The sequence below is a fragment of the Molossus molossus genome, unplaced genomic scaffold, assembly GCF_014108415.1.
Source record: "Molossus molossus isolate mMolMol1 unplaced genomic scaffold, mMolMol1.p scaffold_m16_p_3, whole genome shotgun sequence".
Taxonomy (NCBI): Eukaryota; Metazoa; Chordata; class Mammalia; order Chiroptera; family Molossidae; genus Molossus; species Molossus molossus.
This window is the reverse complement of record NW_023425366.1, coordinates 130592879-130613147: the sequence shown is the minus strand read 5'-3', so window position 1 is coordinate 130613147 and position 20269 is coordinate 130592879. Positions and strand designations below refer to the sequence as shown.

Here is a 20269-nt window from a genome sequence, read left to right as displayed (position 1 = left end):
AGGTGCCCACCTGCAGGAACTGCAGGGTGCAGGGGCACCAGAGAGGCCTGTGCAACCCAACAAGGACTGTGCAATCCAGTTACCCACCGGACCTGCAAGGTGCAGGGTGCAGCAGAGACTGTGTGATCTAGTTACCCCCAGTACCTGCGGGGTTCTGAAGCACCAGAGAGGCCTATGCAACCCAGCAGGGACTGCACAATCTAGTTACTCACTGGGCCTTTGAGGTGCTGAAGCACTAGAGAGGCCTGTGCGACCCAACAGGGACTGTGCCATCCAGTTACCCTCAGGACCTGTGGGTTGCTGAAGCACCAGAGAGGCCTGTGTGACCCAGCAGGGACTGTGCTATCCAGTTACCCACGGGACCTGTGGGGTGCTGAAGCACCAGAGAGGCCTGTGGGACCCAACAGCCCATAACGTAGGCATAGAGCTGGGCCCCCAAAGAGACTGTGTGATCTAGTTACCTGTGGAACCTGCAGGATTCGGGGGGACCAGGAAGGCCTGTGCGACCCAGCTGCACACAAGATAGGCTTAGAGGATGTGAAAATGGAGGTGGAGTGAATAGAAGCTATGCAGACAATCTCCCCAGACCAAACAGGAATTACGACTAAAATAAAGACAAATCCTCAGAAAAAAAAGCAACAGAAAAGCAGCAGGACAGGACCATATAACCAGGTACACTAGTAGGATCTGCAGAGGTGCAAGAGGGTAGCCGACTGGGAGCCCAGGGACAGCAGCAGTCTTAGCTGTGAGCAGTGCCCTTGGAGAATAAAGATCAAGCCCGCTCCACAGGCAGAGACCAGGACAGAGCACTAAAATAGCCACAGTGACTCACCTGGGGACCACGGCAGAGGTAGGGCAGATTGGGCTGGAACTCTGTGGGGACACCTGGGATTTGGAGGGAACTCAGAGTTTTTGCTGAGTTTCGGCCACAAAGGACGGTGGCCAGTGTGCTCCTTCCCAGAGCTGTGGGGAAAAACAGCAGCACCCCACCCCCATCAGAATTCAGCCTGTCCCAGGTGAGAAAAAGAAATGCAAATTGAGGCTCATTAATAACAAGCATCTATTCCACCCTCTGGAAATCCTCTTATGCAAAGCATCATGGCTACATTGCACGGTCCTGAGTAAATGAGACTACTAGCCACCAGGAAAAAGCTAGAGGATAACTGAATATTTCCTGGGCTTACAAATCTACCCAGGAAAGTAAGACTTGACAGGGTGTTTAGCATGGGCCCACCCAGGATCATCCAAAGCCAGTAGACAGAGCCACAAACAGCAGAACACCAACACCCACAGCAAAAACTGGGCAGGCCCCAAAACCCACTAAGATAGCCAAAATGGTGAAACAAAGAAACAAGTCCCAAATGAAAGAACAAGAGAACTCTATCGAAGATGAGATCAATGAAATGCAGTTAAGCAAATTATCAGAGGTGGAGTTCAGAGCCATGATCTTGAGGAAGCTCAACAGCATGAGTAAGGACATCAGCACCATGGGTAAAGATATAGAAACATTGAAAACCAACCAAGTGGAAATGAAGAATGACACAGCAGAAATTAAGAACACATATGAAGGACTAACCAGCAGAGTAGAGGAAGCTGAGGACCAGATCAGTGAATTAGAAGACAGGGTAGAAAAATGTAACCAATCAAAAAACCAAAAGGAAAAAAAACATCGAAAAACAGGAAGACAGCTTAAGAGAACTGTGGGACAATTGGAAACATAAGAACATTTGCATCACAGTAGTCCCTGAAGAGGAAGAAAATGGGCAAGGGTTAGAGAATATATTTGAAAAAAATAGTGACAGAAAACTTTCCTAACTTGGTGAAGAAAGAAGCACAGAGAGCCCCAAGTAAGAAGTACCCAAACAGGCCCACACAATTAAAATGACAAAAATTAAAGACAGAGAATCCTAAAGGCAGCAAGAAATAAGCAACAGGTTACCTACAAAGGAAACCCCATAAGGCTCCCAACAGAAACAGTACATGCCAGAAGGGAGTGGCATGAATTAATCAAGGTCATGAAAAACAAGGATCTGAATCCAAGACTACTCTATCCAGCAAGGCTATCATTCAAAATAGAGGGTCAAATTAAAAGCTTTCCCGACAAAAGAAAAAAAAGGATAAGGGAATATATTCACACCAAACCAGCACTGCAAGATATGCCAAAAGGACTGCTGTAATTAGTAGAAGAAATAGAAAGAAAAATAGAACCACACTAAACAAAAATGGCAGTAAATAAGTACATATCAATTATCACCTTAAATGTGAATGGTTTGAATGCTCCAATCAAAAGACACAGAGTAGCTGACTGGATAAGAAAGCATGACTCACATATATGTTGTTTACAAGAGACGCACTATACAACAGAAGACACACATAAGTTGAAAGTGAAGGGATGGAAAAAAATCTTTCAAGCAAATGGAAAGCAATGAAAAAGCTAGGGTAGCTATACTCATATCTGATAAAGTAGATTTCAAAATGAAGGCCATACTTGACACAAAAAAGGCCCTACATAATATTGAAAGGATTTATCCAAAAGGAAGATATAACCTTGGTAAACATATATGCACCCAATTTAGGAGCACCAACATATATTAAAAATCTTCTAGAAGATTTCAAACGAGAAATCAGTAGTAATACAATCATAGCAGGGGACTTCAACAACCCGCTGACATCACTGGATAGACCTTCTAGACAAAAAATTAACAAGGAAACACAGACTCTAAATGAAGCGCTAGATCAAATGGATTTAATAGATATCTGCAAGGAATTACTCCCCAAATCCACAGAATTCATAATCTTCTCAAGTGCACATGGGACATTCTCCAAGATAGACCACATGTTAGGACACAAACTAAGTCTGTACATGTTCTATATTGAAATCATATCAAGCATCTTCTCAGATCACAATGGCATGCAACTAGAAATCAATTCCAACAAGAACATGCAAAGACATTTAAAAACATGGAGGCTAAATAGCATGCTATTGAACAATGAATGGGTTCCCAGGGAGATCAAGGAAGAAATTACAAACTTCCTGGAAATGAATGAAAATGAACACACAACAACACAAAATCTATGGGATGCAGCAAAAGCAGTTCTGAGAGGGAAGTTTATAGTACTACAGGCCTACCTCAAGAAGCAAGAAAAATCTCTAATAGACTATCTAACCTCACAACTTACATAACTAGAATGCAAATAGAAAACCCCAGAGCAAGAAGAAGGAAGGAAATAGTAAAGATCAGAGCAGAACTAAATGACATGGAAACCAAAAAAACAATTCAAAGGATCAATGAAACAAAGAATTGGTTCTTTGAAAAGATAAATAACATTGATGGACCCTTAGCTAGACTCACCAAGAAACAGAGAGAACCCAAATACACAAAATCAGAAATGAAAGAGGAAAAATAATACCTGACACCACAGAAATACAAAGGATTGTTAACAGATATTATGAACAATTATACGACAACAAATTCGACAATCTAATTGAAAGGAACACATTTCTAGAAACACATTGTCTCCCAAAACTGAACCAGGAAAAGATAGAAACCTTGAACAGACAAATAACAACAAAAATTGAAGATGTAATCAAGACTCTTCCAGCAAACAAAAAAACCCTGGCCCAAATGGCTTCACGGGAGAATTTTACTGAACATTCAAAGAAGAACTAATACCCATTCTCCTCAAACTATTTAAAAAATTCAAGAAGAAGAAAGACTTGTAAACTCGTTTTATGAGGCCAGCATAATTCTAATTTCAAAACCAGAAAAAGGCACTACAAAGAAGAAAATTAGAGACCAATATCCCTGATGAACACAGATGCTAAAATCCTGAACAAAATATTAGCAAATCAAATCCACCAATACATCAAAAAAATTATTCACCATGACCAAGTGGGATTCAGCCCAGGGATGCAAGGCTGGTACAATATTTGCAAATCAATATGTGATACACCACATAAACAAAATGAAAGCTAAAAATCATATGATCATATCAATCGATGCCAAAAAGCCTTCGACAAAATCTAGCATCCATTTCTGATAAAAACGCTCAGCAGTGTGGGAATAGAGGGATCATATATGAACATAATAAAGGCCATATATGAAAGACCGACAGCCAACATCATACTCAATGGGCAGAAACTAAAATCAATTCCCTTAAGAACAGGAACAAACATGGATGCCCACTTTTGCCACTCTTATTTAACATAGTACTGGAAGTCTTAGCCACAGCAATCAAACAGGAAGAAAAAATAGAAGGGATCCAAATGTAAAGGAGGAAGTGAAACGTTCATTATTCTCAGATGACATGATATTATACGTAGAAAACCCCAAAGACTCCATCAAAAATTTACGAGACTTAATAAATTTGGCAAATTAGCAGGATACAAAATTAGCATTAAGAAATTGATGGCATTCTTATACACCAATGATGAACTCACAGAAGGAGAAACTAAGAAAACAATCCCATTTACCATTGAGACCAAAAATTAAGAAACCTAGTAATAAACTTAACCAAAGAAATAAAGCACCTATTCTCAGAAAACTACAGGTCATTGAAAAAAGAAATAGAGGAAGATATAAAAAAGTGGAAGCACATACCTTGTTCATGGATTGGAAGAAATAACATCATCAAAATGTCCATACTACCCAAAGCAATCTATAGATTCAATGCAATCCCCATCAAAGTACCAATGACATACTTTACAGAACTAGAACAAATACTTCAAAAGCTCATATGGAAGCAAAAAAGACCTCGCATAGCCGCAGCAATCTTGAAAAAGGAGAACAAAGTAGGAGGGATCACAACCAGATTTCAGGTTATACTACAAAGCCATTGTAATTCAAACAGCCTGGTGCTGGCACAAAAACAGGCATATCGACCAGTGGAACAGAACAGAGAACCCAGAAATGGACCCAAGGCAATATGCTCAATTAATATTTGACGAAGGTGGCAAGAGCATACAGTGGAGTAACGACAGCCTCTTTAATAAATGATGTTGGAAAAATTGGACAGCTACATGCAAAAAAAAAAAAAAAAATGAAACTAGACCATCAACTTACACCCTACACAAGAATAAACTCAAAATGGATAAAAGACTTAAATATGACTCATGAATTCATAAAAATCCTACAAGAAACTGTAGGCAACAAAATTTCAGACATCATATGCAGCAGAATTTTCACTGACACATCACCTAATGCAATAGGAACAAAGGAGAAAATGAACACATTGGACTACATCAAACTCAAAAGCTTCGCACAGCGAAAGATTCAATCATGAAAATGGAAAGGCTACCCACTGTATGGGAGAGCATAATTGCCAATGATGTATCACATAAGGGGTTAATTTCCAATATATATATAGAGTGCTCATACAACTCAGCAAAAGGAAGACAAAGAACCCAATTAAAAAATTGGCAGAGGAACTAAATAGACACCTCTCCAAACAGGACGTGCAAATGGCTAAGAGACATATGAAGAAATGCTCAACATCACTAATCATCAGAGAGATGCAAATTAAAACAACAATGAGGTATCACCTCACACCTGTCAGAATGGCCGCCATCAACAAATCATCAAACAACAAGTGTTGGTGAGGGTGTGGAGAAAAGGGTTCTCTAGTACATTGCTGGTGGGAATGCAGACTGGTGCAGCCACTATGGAAAACAATATGGTGTTACCTCAAAAAATTAAAAATTGAACTTCCTTTTGACCCAGTGATCCCACTGCTAGGAATATACCCCAAGAAGGCTGAAACACCAATCAGAAAGAATATATGTACCCCCATGTTATTACCAGCAGTATTTACAATATCTAAGATATGCAAACAGCCCAAATGTCCATCAGTAGAAGAATGGATAAAAAAGCAGTGGTACATATACACAATGGAGTACTATGCAGCTATAAGAAAGAAAGATCTCTTATCCTTTGAGATGACATGGAGGGACCTGGAAAGTATTATCCAAGCGAAACAAGCCAAACAGAAAGACAAGTATCATATGATCTCACTTGTTTGTGGAATATAATGAACATAAAACTCTGAGGAGTGGAGTAGTTCCAGAGATGTGGAATTGAGGTACAGACGGGCAATTCCCAGAACAGAGGGTTGTGGGGTAGAGATAAACCACAGAACTTATATACATATATGCATGAACAGTGGTCATGGACAACAAATCGGGACTGGGTGGGTAGTGTGGGGTAGGGGGGAATCTGTAGGGGGAAAAGGAGAAATGTGTAATAAAAATAAATTAATTAATCAATAAAAAATAAAATAAAAGGAAAAAAGCAAAGAAGGAAAGGGAGAAATAAAGTTTATTTTTTATTGAGGTATATTTGACATATATCATTAGTTTTAGGAGTAGAAAAATGATTCAATATTTTATACATTGTGAAATGATCAGCACTATAAGTCTAGTTAACATTTATCACCATACATAGTTAAAAATTTTTTTTCATATGATGAGGAGTTTTAGGATCCACTGTCTAGCAACTTTCAAATATACCATGCAGTATTATTAACTATAGTCACTATGCTGTACATTACAATCCCATAACTTATTTGTTTTATAACTGGAAATTTGTGCCTTTTGACCCCCTTCACTCATTTTGCCCCCCCCCCTTCCCCACTCTGGAAACCACCAATATGTTTTCTATCTGAGCTTTTGTTTGTTTGTTTGTTTTTTTAAGATTCTACATGAGATAATATGCTATTTATCTTTCTTTGTTCAACTTATTTCACTTAGCATAATGCCTTCAAGGTCTATCAAAATTGAGAGGAAGTTTTAGAGATTTCTTGCTTAACTCCTGCCTAGACTCCCATATTGTTAACATTACCCACCACAATGGTGTATTTGTTACAATTGATGAACCTGCATTGATACATCAAAATTATTTATAGTTCAAGAGTAAATTAGGGTTCACTCTTGGTGTTGTACATTCCTTTAATGCCTTCTGGAAGAGTACATAAGAAATAAGAAGGAGATATTAATCTAAGTGGTTTATAGTTTTAAGTGTTTTTATATCTGAACAATATCTAATTATGGGGAAATCATGTCAGCTTATAAGCATAACAGCCACTCACCAGCTGAGTGATTATCAAATCACTTGAGATTCTGAGCTTTGATTTCCTCCTCCATAAACTGGGCATGATATTATATAACCGATTTCAATGTAGTGGAAGTTAAATTACATAAAACTATGAATGCATTTTGTATCATTACAAGCTTTATCCATCTGGTTTGTGCTAACTCTTCCACAGGAGTACCAGCTCATGATAGGACTCAGTAACTGGATGCTCTGGGCTGCCTATTTCTTCACATTCCTCATTTTGTATTCAATTATCATCTTTTTGATGTGCCTAATTTTCTTTGTCAAGGCAAGTGTCTATTTGCTGCAGCTAAACTTTAAGAGGGGAAGCAGAGACCTGGTTTGAGCCTCTTGTGTTCAGGTTACTGGAAAACAAACGTGTACCTGCTTAGTACCTCCACAAAGTAACCTTTAAACCTAGAGGTGTGGAGCTCTGTACTTAGTGAATTGTTTATATCTCCCTCAGCACTGGTTCTGATAGGACTGTTAAAATAATTAAAGATGTTTTGTTTCTCCATTTTTGTTTTGCTGTGGGTATGACTAAAACGGCTTCCTGATTGTTTTGCTAGATGGAACCTGTGCCCATCATCCAGTACAGCGACCCATCTCTTATTTTTGTCTTTTTGCTGTGTTTTGCTATCTCCACAATATTCTTCAGCTTTATGGTCAGCACATTTTTCAATAAAGGTGAGTCCAAAACTTCTGGGAAGTTTCTCAGTGACTAAATGAGGATCATATTTGGAAGCTCCTTCTGAACTTTAGTTGCAACCTCATCTATAGCCTCTGCTTACTGAAAAAAACAAGCATATGAACTTGAAATGATTTGAAAGGGAATGAAGAGAGCATTACAATGAACATCACATGGTATACATGTGAATAAAGGATAAACATCAAACTAAGATCACATTTGTGTGTTCTTTCTAACCTTTAGCTGCTAACTTGTATGGTATCTGTTTAACCATCTTCCAGGAAAGGTTGAGATGGAGATACTTCTGTATGTTCTGTCAGAGGGACTAAAGTCTAGCAGTATGTGGTGGTGATATTGTAGAACATGAAGAGGAAGAAAATAACAAAATTGCTTTACTGAAAGGAAGGGCCCTTTCACTTAATAATAGATTGTTATTGGGTGCCTGCCACGTATTTGAAATATAGTGCCTGCCCCCATGGATATGACATTGAATATCAATCACACATTCAAAAAATGATTTGACAGAACATGTAAAGAGCAATGAAAATTAATGGAGCATAATGTACACAGAAGAGAAGGAGTAAAATACTCCCACTTCAGATTGAAGTTGAGACAAATCTTATAATGTTTGATATAGAGGTTGTTTTTAAGCATTATTGAAGGATTGGAAGACTGGAATTGAAGTCAAGTCATATGAGTAAGTATCCATTCATTCATTCCTTCATTGAGATCTTTGTTCTGAGCAGTATCTAATAGGCAGAGGCAAATGAAAATTGTTTCTGGGCCCTTTTGAGGGCTCACATACCGATGGCAGACATGATCAAATAGCTCTATTTCATTTTAATTTCAATTTTTCTCAGTACATTATCATGGGTATTATTAATTAATTGGTCCTCACAAGGCACAAGATTATATAATCAACCTATAAGCAGCCAACCCCACCCCCAACAACAGCCAACCCAGGTGGTAAAGATCAGTTGTATGTCAATGTGAGGCAGAATGTGTTATGCCAAAGAGCAAAATAAGTAGAAAACAAATGCCAGTGTTTTCTCTTTGGGGCATTATGGCAACCTAGATGTTCTGAACATTTTTGTGTACCTGCTGGTACATATGTGTAAGACTTTCACTATGGTACAGTTAAGAATCGAGTCGCTGGGTCATAGTGTTTGTGAATGTTCAAATTGGCAGTGTACAACCACTTAGGAAGTGGTGTTTAGCATTTGGAGCCCCATTAGAAGATGATGAACATTCTTTTTGGTCCATATACTTGCCAAAATGTATGTCAAACTTTCATTTGTCTCACTAGAGATATGAATGTTATCTTAAATTCATTTTAAAAATATTTTATTACAGTTGATATTCAGTATTATTTTAAATTAGTTTCAGGTGTATAGCATAGTGGTTAGACAATCATACACTTTGCGAAGTGGTCTCCTCTACATTTTAAGTACCCCCTGGTACCATTCATAGTTATTTGACTATTTCCGTATTCAATTGTATTTTTATATACTAACAAAACATCTGAGAAAGAAAGAAAACAATCTAATTTACAACTTATGATTTTGAGTCTTAAACTTAAGTCTTTAATCCATTTCAAATTCTTATATATGGTGTAAGAAGATGGTCTAGTTTCATTTTTTTGTGCAATTAGTTGTACAATTTTCTAAGTACCATTTATTGAATAAACCGTGTTTGCCTATTGTATATTCTTGCCTCCTTTGTCAAATATTAATTAATCATAAAGGTGTGGGTTTATCTCTGGGCTCTCTAGTTTGTTTCATTGATCTATGTGTCTATTTTTATGCAGCACCATGCTGTTTTGATAACTATAGCCTTGTAGTATAGTGTGATATCAGATAGCATTATCCCTCCAACTTTGTTCCTTTTTATCAAGATTGCTCTGGCTATCTGGGGTTTTTAGTGGTTCCATATACATTTTTGAAATATTTTTTCTTGCTCTGTGAAATATACCATTGGTATTTTGATAGCAATTGTGTTGAATCTATAGATTGCTTTCGGTAATATGGACATTTTAATGATATTAATTATTCCTATAAATGAACATGGTGTATGCTTCCATTTATTTGTAGCTTCTTCATTTTCTTTCTTCGGTGTCTTATAATATTTTGAGTATAGGTGTTTTATATCCTTGATTAAATTTATTCCTGGGTTTGTTTGTTTGTTTTCATGCTATTGTAAATGGGATTATTTTCTTAGTTTTCCTTTCTAATAGTTCATTATTGGTGTATAAAAGTGGAACTTATTTTCAGATATTTATTTTGTATGCTGCTGCTTCACTGTATTAATTTATCAGATCTAGTAGTTTTGGTGGAATCTTTAGTGTTCTCTATATACACAGTGTTATGTCATCAACAAATAATGACAGTTTTAGTTATTCCATTCTAATTTGAATGCCTTTTATTTCTTCTTCTTGTCTAATTGCTATGGCTAGGTCTTCCAGTATGTAAGTGGACAACCCTGTCTTGTTGCATATCTTAAGGGAAATACTTGTAGTTTTTGCTCATTGAGTATGATGTTAGCTGTGGGATTTTATATTTGGCCTTTATTATGTTGAGTTATGATCTCTCTATTCCCTCTTTGCTGAGAGTTTTTATCATAAATGGGTACTGGATTTTATCAGATGATCTTTATGCACACTATTGATATGATAGTGTGGATTTTATTCTTTATTTTGTTTGTAGTGTATCATGTTTATTGATTTATGGATATTGTACCAAACTTGCATCCCGAATAAATCCCACTTAATCACAGTGTATGACCTTTTTAATGTACTGCTGGTTCCAGTTTGCTAATATTTTGTTAAGGATTTTAGAATCTATGTTCATCAAAGATATTGGCTTATAATTTTCTTTCTTTGTAGTGTCTTTATCTGGTTTTGCAGTTAGGATAATGCTGGCCTCATAAAAAGAGCTTGGGAGTTTTCTTGGGAGCATTTAAGTTATTTACTTTTAATGTGATTTTCAACAGGTACACTATTTGTCACCGGTTCATCTCTTTTGTTTTTGTTTTCTTTTCCATTTTTCTTCCTTTTCTTAAGACCCTTTAACATTTCTTGTAATACCAGTTTGGTGGTAATGAACTTCTTTAGCATTTGCTTCTCTGTGATGCTCTTTTTTCTCTCATTCAATTTTTAAATGAAAGCCTTGCTGGGTAAAGTCATTTTGGTTGTAGGTCCTTGCTTTTCATTACTTTGAATATTTCATGCCTATCCCTTCTGGCCTGGATTGTTTCTATTGAGGAATCAACTGACAGTGTTATGGGAGCTTTCTTGTAGTTAACTGTCTTTCTCTTACTACTTTTGAGATTCTCTCTTTGTTTTTAACCTTTGACATTTTAATTACGATGTGTCTTGGTGTGGGCTGGTTTGGGGTTTGGGTTCATCTTGTATGGGACTCTCTGTGTGTTCTAGATTTCTATGTCTTTTTTCTTCACAAGGTTAGTGAAATTTTCAGCCATTATTTTATTTATTTATTTATTTGTTTATTTGTTTATTTATTTATTTTTATTTTGTTACAGATGTTTCTCCTTTGTCCCCCATTGACACCCTCCTCTCCTTCCCTCCCCACCGCATCCCCAGCTTTGTTGTCCATTTCCATTGGTTATGCATACATGCATATAAGTTCTGTGGTTCATCTCTTCCCCCACTCTCCGCCTCTTCTGGGGATTGTCAGTCTGTACCCTACTTCCATGTCTCTGGGATTACCCTGTTTTTCAGACTGTTATGTTCATTATATTCCACAAATAAGTGACATCATGTGATATTTGTCATTCTCTGCTTGGCTTGTTTCGCTTACGATATTACTCTCCAGGTCCCTTCATGTTGTCTCAAAGGATAAGAGATCTTTCTTTCTTACAGCTGCATAGTACTCCATTGTGTATATGTACCACAGCTTTTTATCCATTTGTCTACTTGGATACTTAGGCTGTTTCCAGATTTTAGCTATTGTAAATAGTGCTGCTGTGAACATGGGGTACATATATTCTTTCTTTTTGGTGTTTCAGGCTTCTTAGGATATATTCCTAGAAGTGGGATCACTGGGTCATATGGCAATTCAATTTTTAATGTTTTGAGGCAACACCATAGTATTTTCCATAGTGGCTGCACTAGTCTGCATTCCCACCAGCAGTGTACTAGAGTCTCCTTTTCTCCACACCCTCACCAAAACTTGTTGTTTGATGCTTTGTTGATGGCGGCCATTCTGACAGGTGTGAGGTGATACCTCATTGTTGTTTTAATTTGCATCTTTCTGATGATTAGTGATGTGGAGCATTTCTTTATATGTCTCTTGGCCAGTTGTATGTCCTGTTTGGAGAAGTGTCTATTTAGCTCCTCTGCTCATTTTTCATTGGGTTCTTTGTTTTCTTTTTGTTGAGTTGTATAAGCACACTATATGTGATGGAAATTAACCCCTTATCTGATGTATCATTGGCAGTTATGCTCTCCCATACAGTGGGTTGGCTTTCCACTTTGATGGTTGTTTCTTTTGCTGTGCAGAAGCTTTTCAGTTTGATGTAGTCCTGTGTGTTCATTTTTTTTTCTTTGTTTCTGTTGCCTTAGGTGATGTGTCACTGAAAATTCTGCTGCATATGATGTCTGAGATTTCTTTGCCTACATTTTCTTCTAGGATTTTTATGGATTCACGAGTCACATTTAAGTCTTTTATTCATTTTGAGTTTATTCTTGTGTATGGTGTAAGTTGATAGTCTAGTTTTATTTTTTTGCATTTAGCCGTCCAATTTTCCAACACCATTTATTAAAGAGGCTGCCTTGACTCCATTGTATGCTCTTGCACCTTTGTTGAATATTAATTGAGCATAATGTTTTGAGTCAATTTATGGGTTCTCTGTTCTATTCCACTGATCTATGTGCCTGTTTGTGTGCCAGTACCAGGCTGTTTTGATTACAGTAACTTTGTCGTATAACCTGATATCCGGTATTGTGATCCCGCCTACTTTGTTCTTATTTTTCAAGATTGCTGTGGCCATTTGGGGTCTTTTTTTGTTCAAAATAAAGTTTTCAAGTCTTCATTCTACTTCTGTAAAATATGTCGTTGGTATTTTGATGGGGATTGTATTGAATCTATAGATTGCTTTGGGTAATATGGACATTTTAATGATGTTAATTCTTCCAATCCATGAACAGGTATGTGCTTCCACTTTTTTATATCTTTCTATCTTTCTTTTTTCAATGTCCTGTAGTTTTCTGAAACTCCTTTTCTTCTTTGGTTATGTTTATTCCTAGGTACATTAATTTTTTTGCTGCAATGGTAAATGGGATTTTTTGTTTTGTTTTTTTTTAGTTTCTTTTTTCTGTGAGTTCATCATTGGTGTATAATAAGAATGCCGTCAATTTCTTGACTGTATTTTGTATCCTGCTACTTTGCCAGATTCATTTATTAAGTCTAGTAGATTTTTGAGGGAGTCTTTAGGGTTTTCTACGTATAATATCATGTCATCTGCAAATAATGACAGTTTCACTTCCTCCTTTCCAATTTGGATCCCTTTTATTTTTTCTTCAAGTCTGATTGCTGTGGCTTAGAGTTCCAGTACTGTGTTAAGTAAGGGTGGCAAAAGTGGGCATCCCTGTCTTGTTCCTGTTCTTAAGAGAAATGCTTTTAGTTTTTGTCCATTGAATATGATATTGGCTCTATGTCTTTCATATGTGGCCTTTATTATGTCTAGATATGATCCCTCTATTTCCAAATTGCTCAGCGTTTTTATCAGAAATGGGTGCTGCATTTTGTCAAATGCTTTTTCAGTGTTTATTGATATGATCATATAGTTTTTTGTTTGTTTGTTTTTGCTTATGTGGTGTATCACATATTGATTTGCAAATATAGTACCAGCCTTGCATCCCTGGGATGAATCCCACTTGGTTATGGTGAATAATTTTTTTGATGTATCGCTGAATTCGATTTGCTAGTATTTTGTTCAGGATTTTGACATCTATGTTCATCAGGGATATTGGCCTGTAGTTTTCTTTTTTTGTGGCGTCTATATCTGGTTTTGGAATTAGAATTATGCTGGCCTCATATAACAATTTTGGGAGTCTGCTTTCTTCTTGAATTTTTAGGAATAGCTTGGGGAGAATGGGTGTTAGTTCTTCTTTGAATGTTCAGTAAAACTTCCCCTTGAAGCCGTCTGGACCTCAGCTTTTGTTTGCCTGGAGAGTCTTGATTACATCTTCAGTTTTCTTAGTTGTTATTGGTCTCTTCAAGTTTTCTGTCTCTTCTCAGTTCAGTTTTTGGAAACTGAGTGTTTCTAGATATTTGTGCATATCTCTTAGATTCTCCAATTTGTTGCCATATAATTGTTCATAATATTTGTTAATGTTCCTTTGTATTTATTTGGTGTCAGTTATTACTTCTTCTCTTTCATTTCTGATTTTGTATATTTGGGTTCTCTCTCTCTGTTTCTTGTTGAGTCTAGGTAAGGGACCATCAGTCTTGTTTATCTTTTCAGAAAACCAGCTCTTTATTTCATTGATCCTTTTAGTTGATTTTTTTGGTCTCCATGTCATTTATTTCTGCTCTGATCTTTACTATTTCCTTTCTCTACTTGCTCTGGGTTTTTCCTTTTGTTTTCTTTCTAGTTCTGTAAGTTGTGAAGTTAGGTAGTTTATTAGAAATTGTTCTTGTTTCTTGAGGTAGGCCTGTAGTGCTATGAACTTCCTTCTCAAAACTGCTCTCGCTGTATCCCATAGATTTTGTATTGTTGTGTGTTCATTTTCATTGGTTACAGGAAGTTTTTAATTTCTTCCTTGATCTCCATGGTAACCCATTCATTGTTCAATAGCGTGCTATTTAGCCTCCATGTTTTAAAATGTCTGCATGTTCTTGTTGCAATTGATTTTTACTTTCATGCCATTGTGATCTGAGAAGATGCTTGATATGATTTTAATCTTCTTGAACTTGTAGAGACTTAGTTGGTGCCCTAACATGTGGTCTGTCTTTGAGAATGTCCCATGTGCGCTTGAGAGGAATGTGAAATCTGAAGTTTTGGGGAGTAATTCTCTGTAGATATCTATTAAATCCATTTGATCCAGAGCTTCACTTAGAGTTTCTGTTTCCTTGTTAATTTTTTGTCTAGAGGATCTATCCAGTGATGTCAGCAGGGTGTTGAAGTCCCCTGCTATGATTGTATTGCTGTCGATTTCTCCTTTGAAGATCTCCAGAAGATTTTTAATATATGTTGGTGCTCCTATATGGGGTGCATATATGTTTACCAAGGTTGTATGTTCCTATTGGATATATCCTTTCAATATTATGTAGTGGCATTCTTTGTCTCTAGTTATGGCCTTCATTAAAAAATCTACTTTATCAGATATGAGTATTGGTACCTCAGCTTTTTTTTTCCTTTTTGTTTGCTGGGAAAAATTTTTTTCATTCCTTTACTTTCAACCTATGTGAGTCTTTTGTTGTGAGGTTGGTCTCTTGTAAACAACATATATGTGAGTCATTTTTTCTTATTCAATCAGCTACTCTGTGTCTTTTTATCGGAGCATTCAAACATTCACATTTAAGGTGATAATTGATATGTACCTATTTATTGCCATTTTTGTTTAGTGTGGTTCTATTTTTCTTTCTATTTCTTCTACTAATTACAGCAGTCCTTTTAACATTTCTTGCAGTGCTGGTTTGGTGCTATTGTATTACCTCAACCTATTTTTTGTCTGGGAAGCTCTTTATTTGACCTATTTTGAATGATATCCTTGCTGGGTAGAGTAGTCTTGGATTCAGATCCTTGTTTTTCATGGCCTTGATACTTCATGCTACTCCCTTCTTGCCTGTAGTGTTTCTGTTGAGAAGTCAGCTGAGAACCTTATGGGAGTTCCTTCGTAGGTAACCTGTTGCTTATGTCTTGCTGCCTTTAGGATTTTCTCTTTGTCTTTAATTCTTGGCATTTTAATTATTATGTGTCTTAGTGTGAACCTGTTTGGGTTCTTCTTACTTGGGGCTCTCTGTGCTTTTTGAACTTGAATGCATTCTTCTTTCACTAAGTTAGAGCTAAGTTTTCTGTCACTATTTATTCAAATATATTCTCAAACCCTTGCTCATTTTCTTCTTTTTTGGGGGACTCTTATGCTGGAAATGTTATTATATTTCCAGTTGTCCCACAGCTCTCTTAAGCTGTCTTCCTGTCTTTTAATTGTTTTTTTTTCCTTCTGATTGTTTAATTTTTTTCTACCCTGTATTTTAATTCACTGATGGGGTCCTCAGCTTCCTCCACTCTGTTGGTTTGTCCATCCAATATGTTCTTTATTTCTGCTGTGTCATTCTTCATTTCCACTTGGTTGGTTTTCAATGTTTCTATATTTTTACTCATGGTGTTGATGTCCTTACTCATGCTGTCATGCTTTGTCAAGATCATGGCTCTGAACTCTACCTCTGATAACTTGCTCAACTGCATTTTATTTAATTCATCTTTGGTAGAGTTCTCCTGTTTTTTCATTTGGGGTTTGTTGTTTTGTTTCACCATTTTGGCCATTTCAGTGGTTTTATGAGCCTGCCACATTTTCCCTGTGGATGTCGGTGTTCTGCTGTTTGTGGCTTCCTCTATTGGGTTTGGAGGAGTGTGGGAGGACCCACATTAAACTTCACTGTCAAGTCTCACTTTCCTGGGTAGATTTGTAAGCCCAGCAAAGTTTCATTTATCATATAGCTTTTTGCCTTGAAAACTATTAGTCTCAGTTATTTGAAGAGCCTTGGGTTCTCAGCTGAATGAAAAACTCCCTCGGGTGTTCAGCATAGGAGGATTTTGAGATGGTGGGGCACACGCTCGTTGTTAATGAGCCTCAATTTGCATTTTTTGGATCACTTGGGTGGGGCTGAATCTTTGAGGGTGGAGCTGAATCTTTGAAGGTGGGGCTATCACAGCTTTGGGAAGGTTCAAGCTGGCCACCGTTCTGTGTGGTGATGAAAGAGCAAGTTGGCCACCGTCCTTTGTGGGTGCGACTCAGCAGAAAGTCTGAGTGTCCTCTAAATTTCAGGTGTACACACACAGTTCCAGTTTAGTCCTCCCTCCCTCTGCCTGAGCTCAAGGTGAGTGGCTGTAGCTAATCTAGTGCTCTGTTCTGGCCTTCTGAGCTGTGGAGCTGCTTGGAATTTTAACCCCGAGGGCGCTGCTCACAGCTAAGGCCCTGCTGTTTGTGGGCTCCCAGCCCACCACCCTCTTGCACCTCCGTAAATCCTAACAGTGTCCTTGGTTATTTGGTCCAATCCTGCTGCTTTTCTGTTGCTTTTTTCTGATGATTTGTCTTAGTTTTAGTTGTAATTCCCATTTGGTCCTGGGAAATTGTCTGTGTAGCTTCCATTCACTCCGCCGCCATTTCTTTTTTCAGCCATTCTTTCTTTATTTTTATTTTATTTTTATTTATTTATTTTTTAATCCTCACTCAAGGACATTTTTACATTTTTTGTTCAGATAGAGTGGGAGGGAGAGAGAGAGAAACATCAATGTCAAAGGGACACATCGAGAGGCTGCCACCTGCACGACCAACCAGGGCTGGGGACAAACTGCAACCGAGGTATGCGCCCTTAGTGGGAACCGAACCTGGGTCTTTCTGGACTGCAGGCCGACGCTCTAACCGCTGAGCCAAACCAGCCAGGGTACAGCCATTATTTCTTTAAATAAGTTCTCAATCTTTTGCTCTCTCTCTTCATCTTGTGGTACCCATATAATGTGTATGTTGTTACCCTTCATATTGTTTGAAAGGTTCCTTAGACTATCCTCATTTGTGTGTGTGTGTGTGTGTGTATGTGTCTCCTATTGGGTGTTTTTTGCTACCTTGTCTTCTAAATTGCTGATTCGATCCTCTGCTTTGTTGAACCTACTGTTGATTTCTTTTTGTGTACTCTTTATTTCAGATACTCTATTCTTCATTTATGACTGGTTCTTTTTCATGTTTTCTGAGTCTTTTTTTTTATGCTGTTGAAGATCTCACTAAGTTGTCTCTATGTTTCTTGAGCTTTCTTATAAACATTTTTTTGAACTTTATATCTGGTACATTGCTTGCCTCCACTTCATTTAGTTTTCTATTGGATTTTTTTTTTATTGTTGTTCTTTTCTTTGGGGCATGTTTCTTTGCCTCTCCATTTTCACTGCCTCTTGTGTTTTTTCTATGTGTTAGATAAAAATGCTGTGCCTTCCAGTCTTGATAGGGCTTTGTTTAATAGGGTGGCCGGGTATAGTAGGTGTCCTCTGAGACCCAGTGGTGCCCTCTTCTTTATCACCTACCTGAACTGGATGCTCAAGAAATGTCCTTTGTGTGGGTTATGTGAGCCCTCCTATTGTAATTGAGTCTTGATTGCTATTGGCCCCCTTTGTGGTTGGGGGTCAATCCTCAGTTTGCCTTCCCTACACAGTGTAAGACTGGCTGTGTTGGTCTTAACCTCTTGAAGTGGAATTTGCCTGTACAGTATCTGGTGCCTGCTGAGGTCTCCCTTTGGATATACTGCTTGTAATGTTAATGGATACTTGTCTGATGTTGTCTAAAGCACGCCTCTGAGTAGGGATTCTGGTACAGGTCAATGTCAGATGCTACCTGTGACTTGCCTTAGGTAGTCTGTTTGGAGCTACAAAGTGATGCACGGTTTACAGCTGTCTCTGCTGGGCTTTGATGTGTGTGGGAAGGATGAAGCTGCACACCTAGACTTGCTTCCCTCAGCACTGAGTTTGGGGACAGGTCAGCAAAAGGCCCAAGGCACCCTGAGATCCATCTCTACCTGCCTCTGCCTACTTGTTGCTTGTTAGTCTCAGTCAGTGAGAAGTCCTCTGGTGGTACTCAAGTTGCACAAGGTAGGTTCTCAGTGAGTTACCAGGGAGGACAAGTTGTGCTTCTCAGATTGATACAGGTTAAAACTTAGTGCCAGTGCTGGGTCTGAGGTCACTCAGCAAATGTCCCACAGTATACCAAGTCTAGCTCTTCCACATTGGGTGCCTGTAGACTTCTGTGGTGGGGTGGATTCTTCAGGAGTCATCAGGGTGAGGGTAGCAGAGTTTATCAGGCCCAAACAGCCCAATATTTGGCTGTGTGAAGGGAAAGCACTGCACCAGTTAGGCATGTGAGGGAAAAATGGTCCTGTTTTAGAGCCATACAAATCATTCTGTCTCAGATTCTGCTGGAAGTCTTTGCTTGGCAGGGTGGCTGTCCTCAGAATTCATCATGATGGGGCTAGTGGACCTCCTGTTAGGAGGAGGCACTGGTCAGGCTTGGGGGAAAGTGTGAGCAGCAGCCCCTGCCCAAGAACAACACAACTCAGTCTGTCTCAGATTTTGCCCAGAACTTGTGGGCAGCCAGTGTTTGGCAGGATGTAGCCACTAGAATTCAGGAGCTCAGGGTCCAGAGGGTAGGCCTAGTGGATATCCTTGGAGAGGGAGGCACCAGTCAGATTCAAAAGAAAGTTTGGGAATATCCATTATCCCAAAGCCACAAAACTTAGTCACTGAACTGCCTGGACTTCTGTACTCTGGCCTAGGCAGCTGTCTCCTCAGCAGGGAAGAAGCTCCACAGTGTAGAGGGACAGGGAGTCCAGAGGGTGGGGTTATTGCATTCCCTCAGGCTGATGCTGTAAGCAGGAAGTGTTCTATGCAAGAAAGATGGCATCTGCAGTGTGGGAGAGGGTCTCAGCCCAGGTTTCCCGGCAGCTGTCTCTTCGGCTCTCTCCCAGGAGCCGCAAATTCCAGTCTTTCCTCACATGACTAGTCTGCTTTGCCCTCCCTTTGCCAGAGCCTAAGTTAAGTGTATGCAAATGAGATTTTGTGCATTGACACTTTAAGAGGGCCCCTGGGTTTCTCCAGATAGTATATACATGCCTCTTCCCAACTGTGGTGCCCTGGGGTGAGGAGCCCAGTGTGGGATTGGGACCCTTTTCTCTTTAGGGAGAACATTTGCATGTGGGGTATCTTTTGGGAATCTCAGCTGCCCCTCATGAGAGCTTGACCAGTTCTTTTCTCATCTCTGCCTTTCCTACCAGTCTCGATGTGAATTCTGTAACTCCTTGCTTATAAGACTTCTCTTCAGCTAGTCCTCAGTTGGTTATTAAGGTGATTGTTTTATATTTTAGTTGTAATTCCAGTTTCAGGTACAGAGAAGAGATTAGTGTACCTTCCACTGACTTTTCCACCATCTTGGATTACTGGAGATCATTTATTTTTAAAAGTCCCTTCTGGGTTTTTTTTTTTTTTTTCTTCCTCTCCCCCTTCCCCTTCTTCCTCTCCCAGACCCTTTAACATATCATGTAATACTTGTTTGGTGGTGATGAATTCCTTCAGCTTTTTCTTTTCTGAGAAGCTCTTTATATGACAATTCTATGTTTTTTTATTTATTTTTTGTTGTTAATTCTCACTCAAGGGTATTTTTTGTTGTTGTTATTGGACAGAGTGGAAGGGAGGAAAGAAGGAGAGGGGGAGAGAGAGAAACATCTATGTGAGAGAGACATACTGATTGGTTGCCTCCTGCATGATCCAAATA

The 20269-nt window shown here is 38.5% G+C and overlaps 1 protein-coding gene across 1 annotated transcript in view; it reads left to right on the top strand.

Moving 5' to 3' along the window:
• The window catches only part of LOC118642185 (ATP-binding cassette sub-family A member 3-like), a 223145-nt gene that overhangs the window by 51517 nt on the left and 151359 nt on the right, over positions 1–20269 (top strand). The window contains exons 7-8 of the mRNA XM_036279777.1: positions 7261–7377; positions 7658–7775. Coding sequence (XP_036135670.1) covers positions 7261–7377; positions 7658–7775 — 235 coding nt within the window. The remainder of the gene's footprint in view (positions 1–7260; positions 7378–7657; positions 7776–20269) is intronic.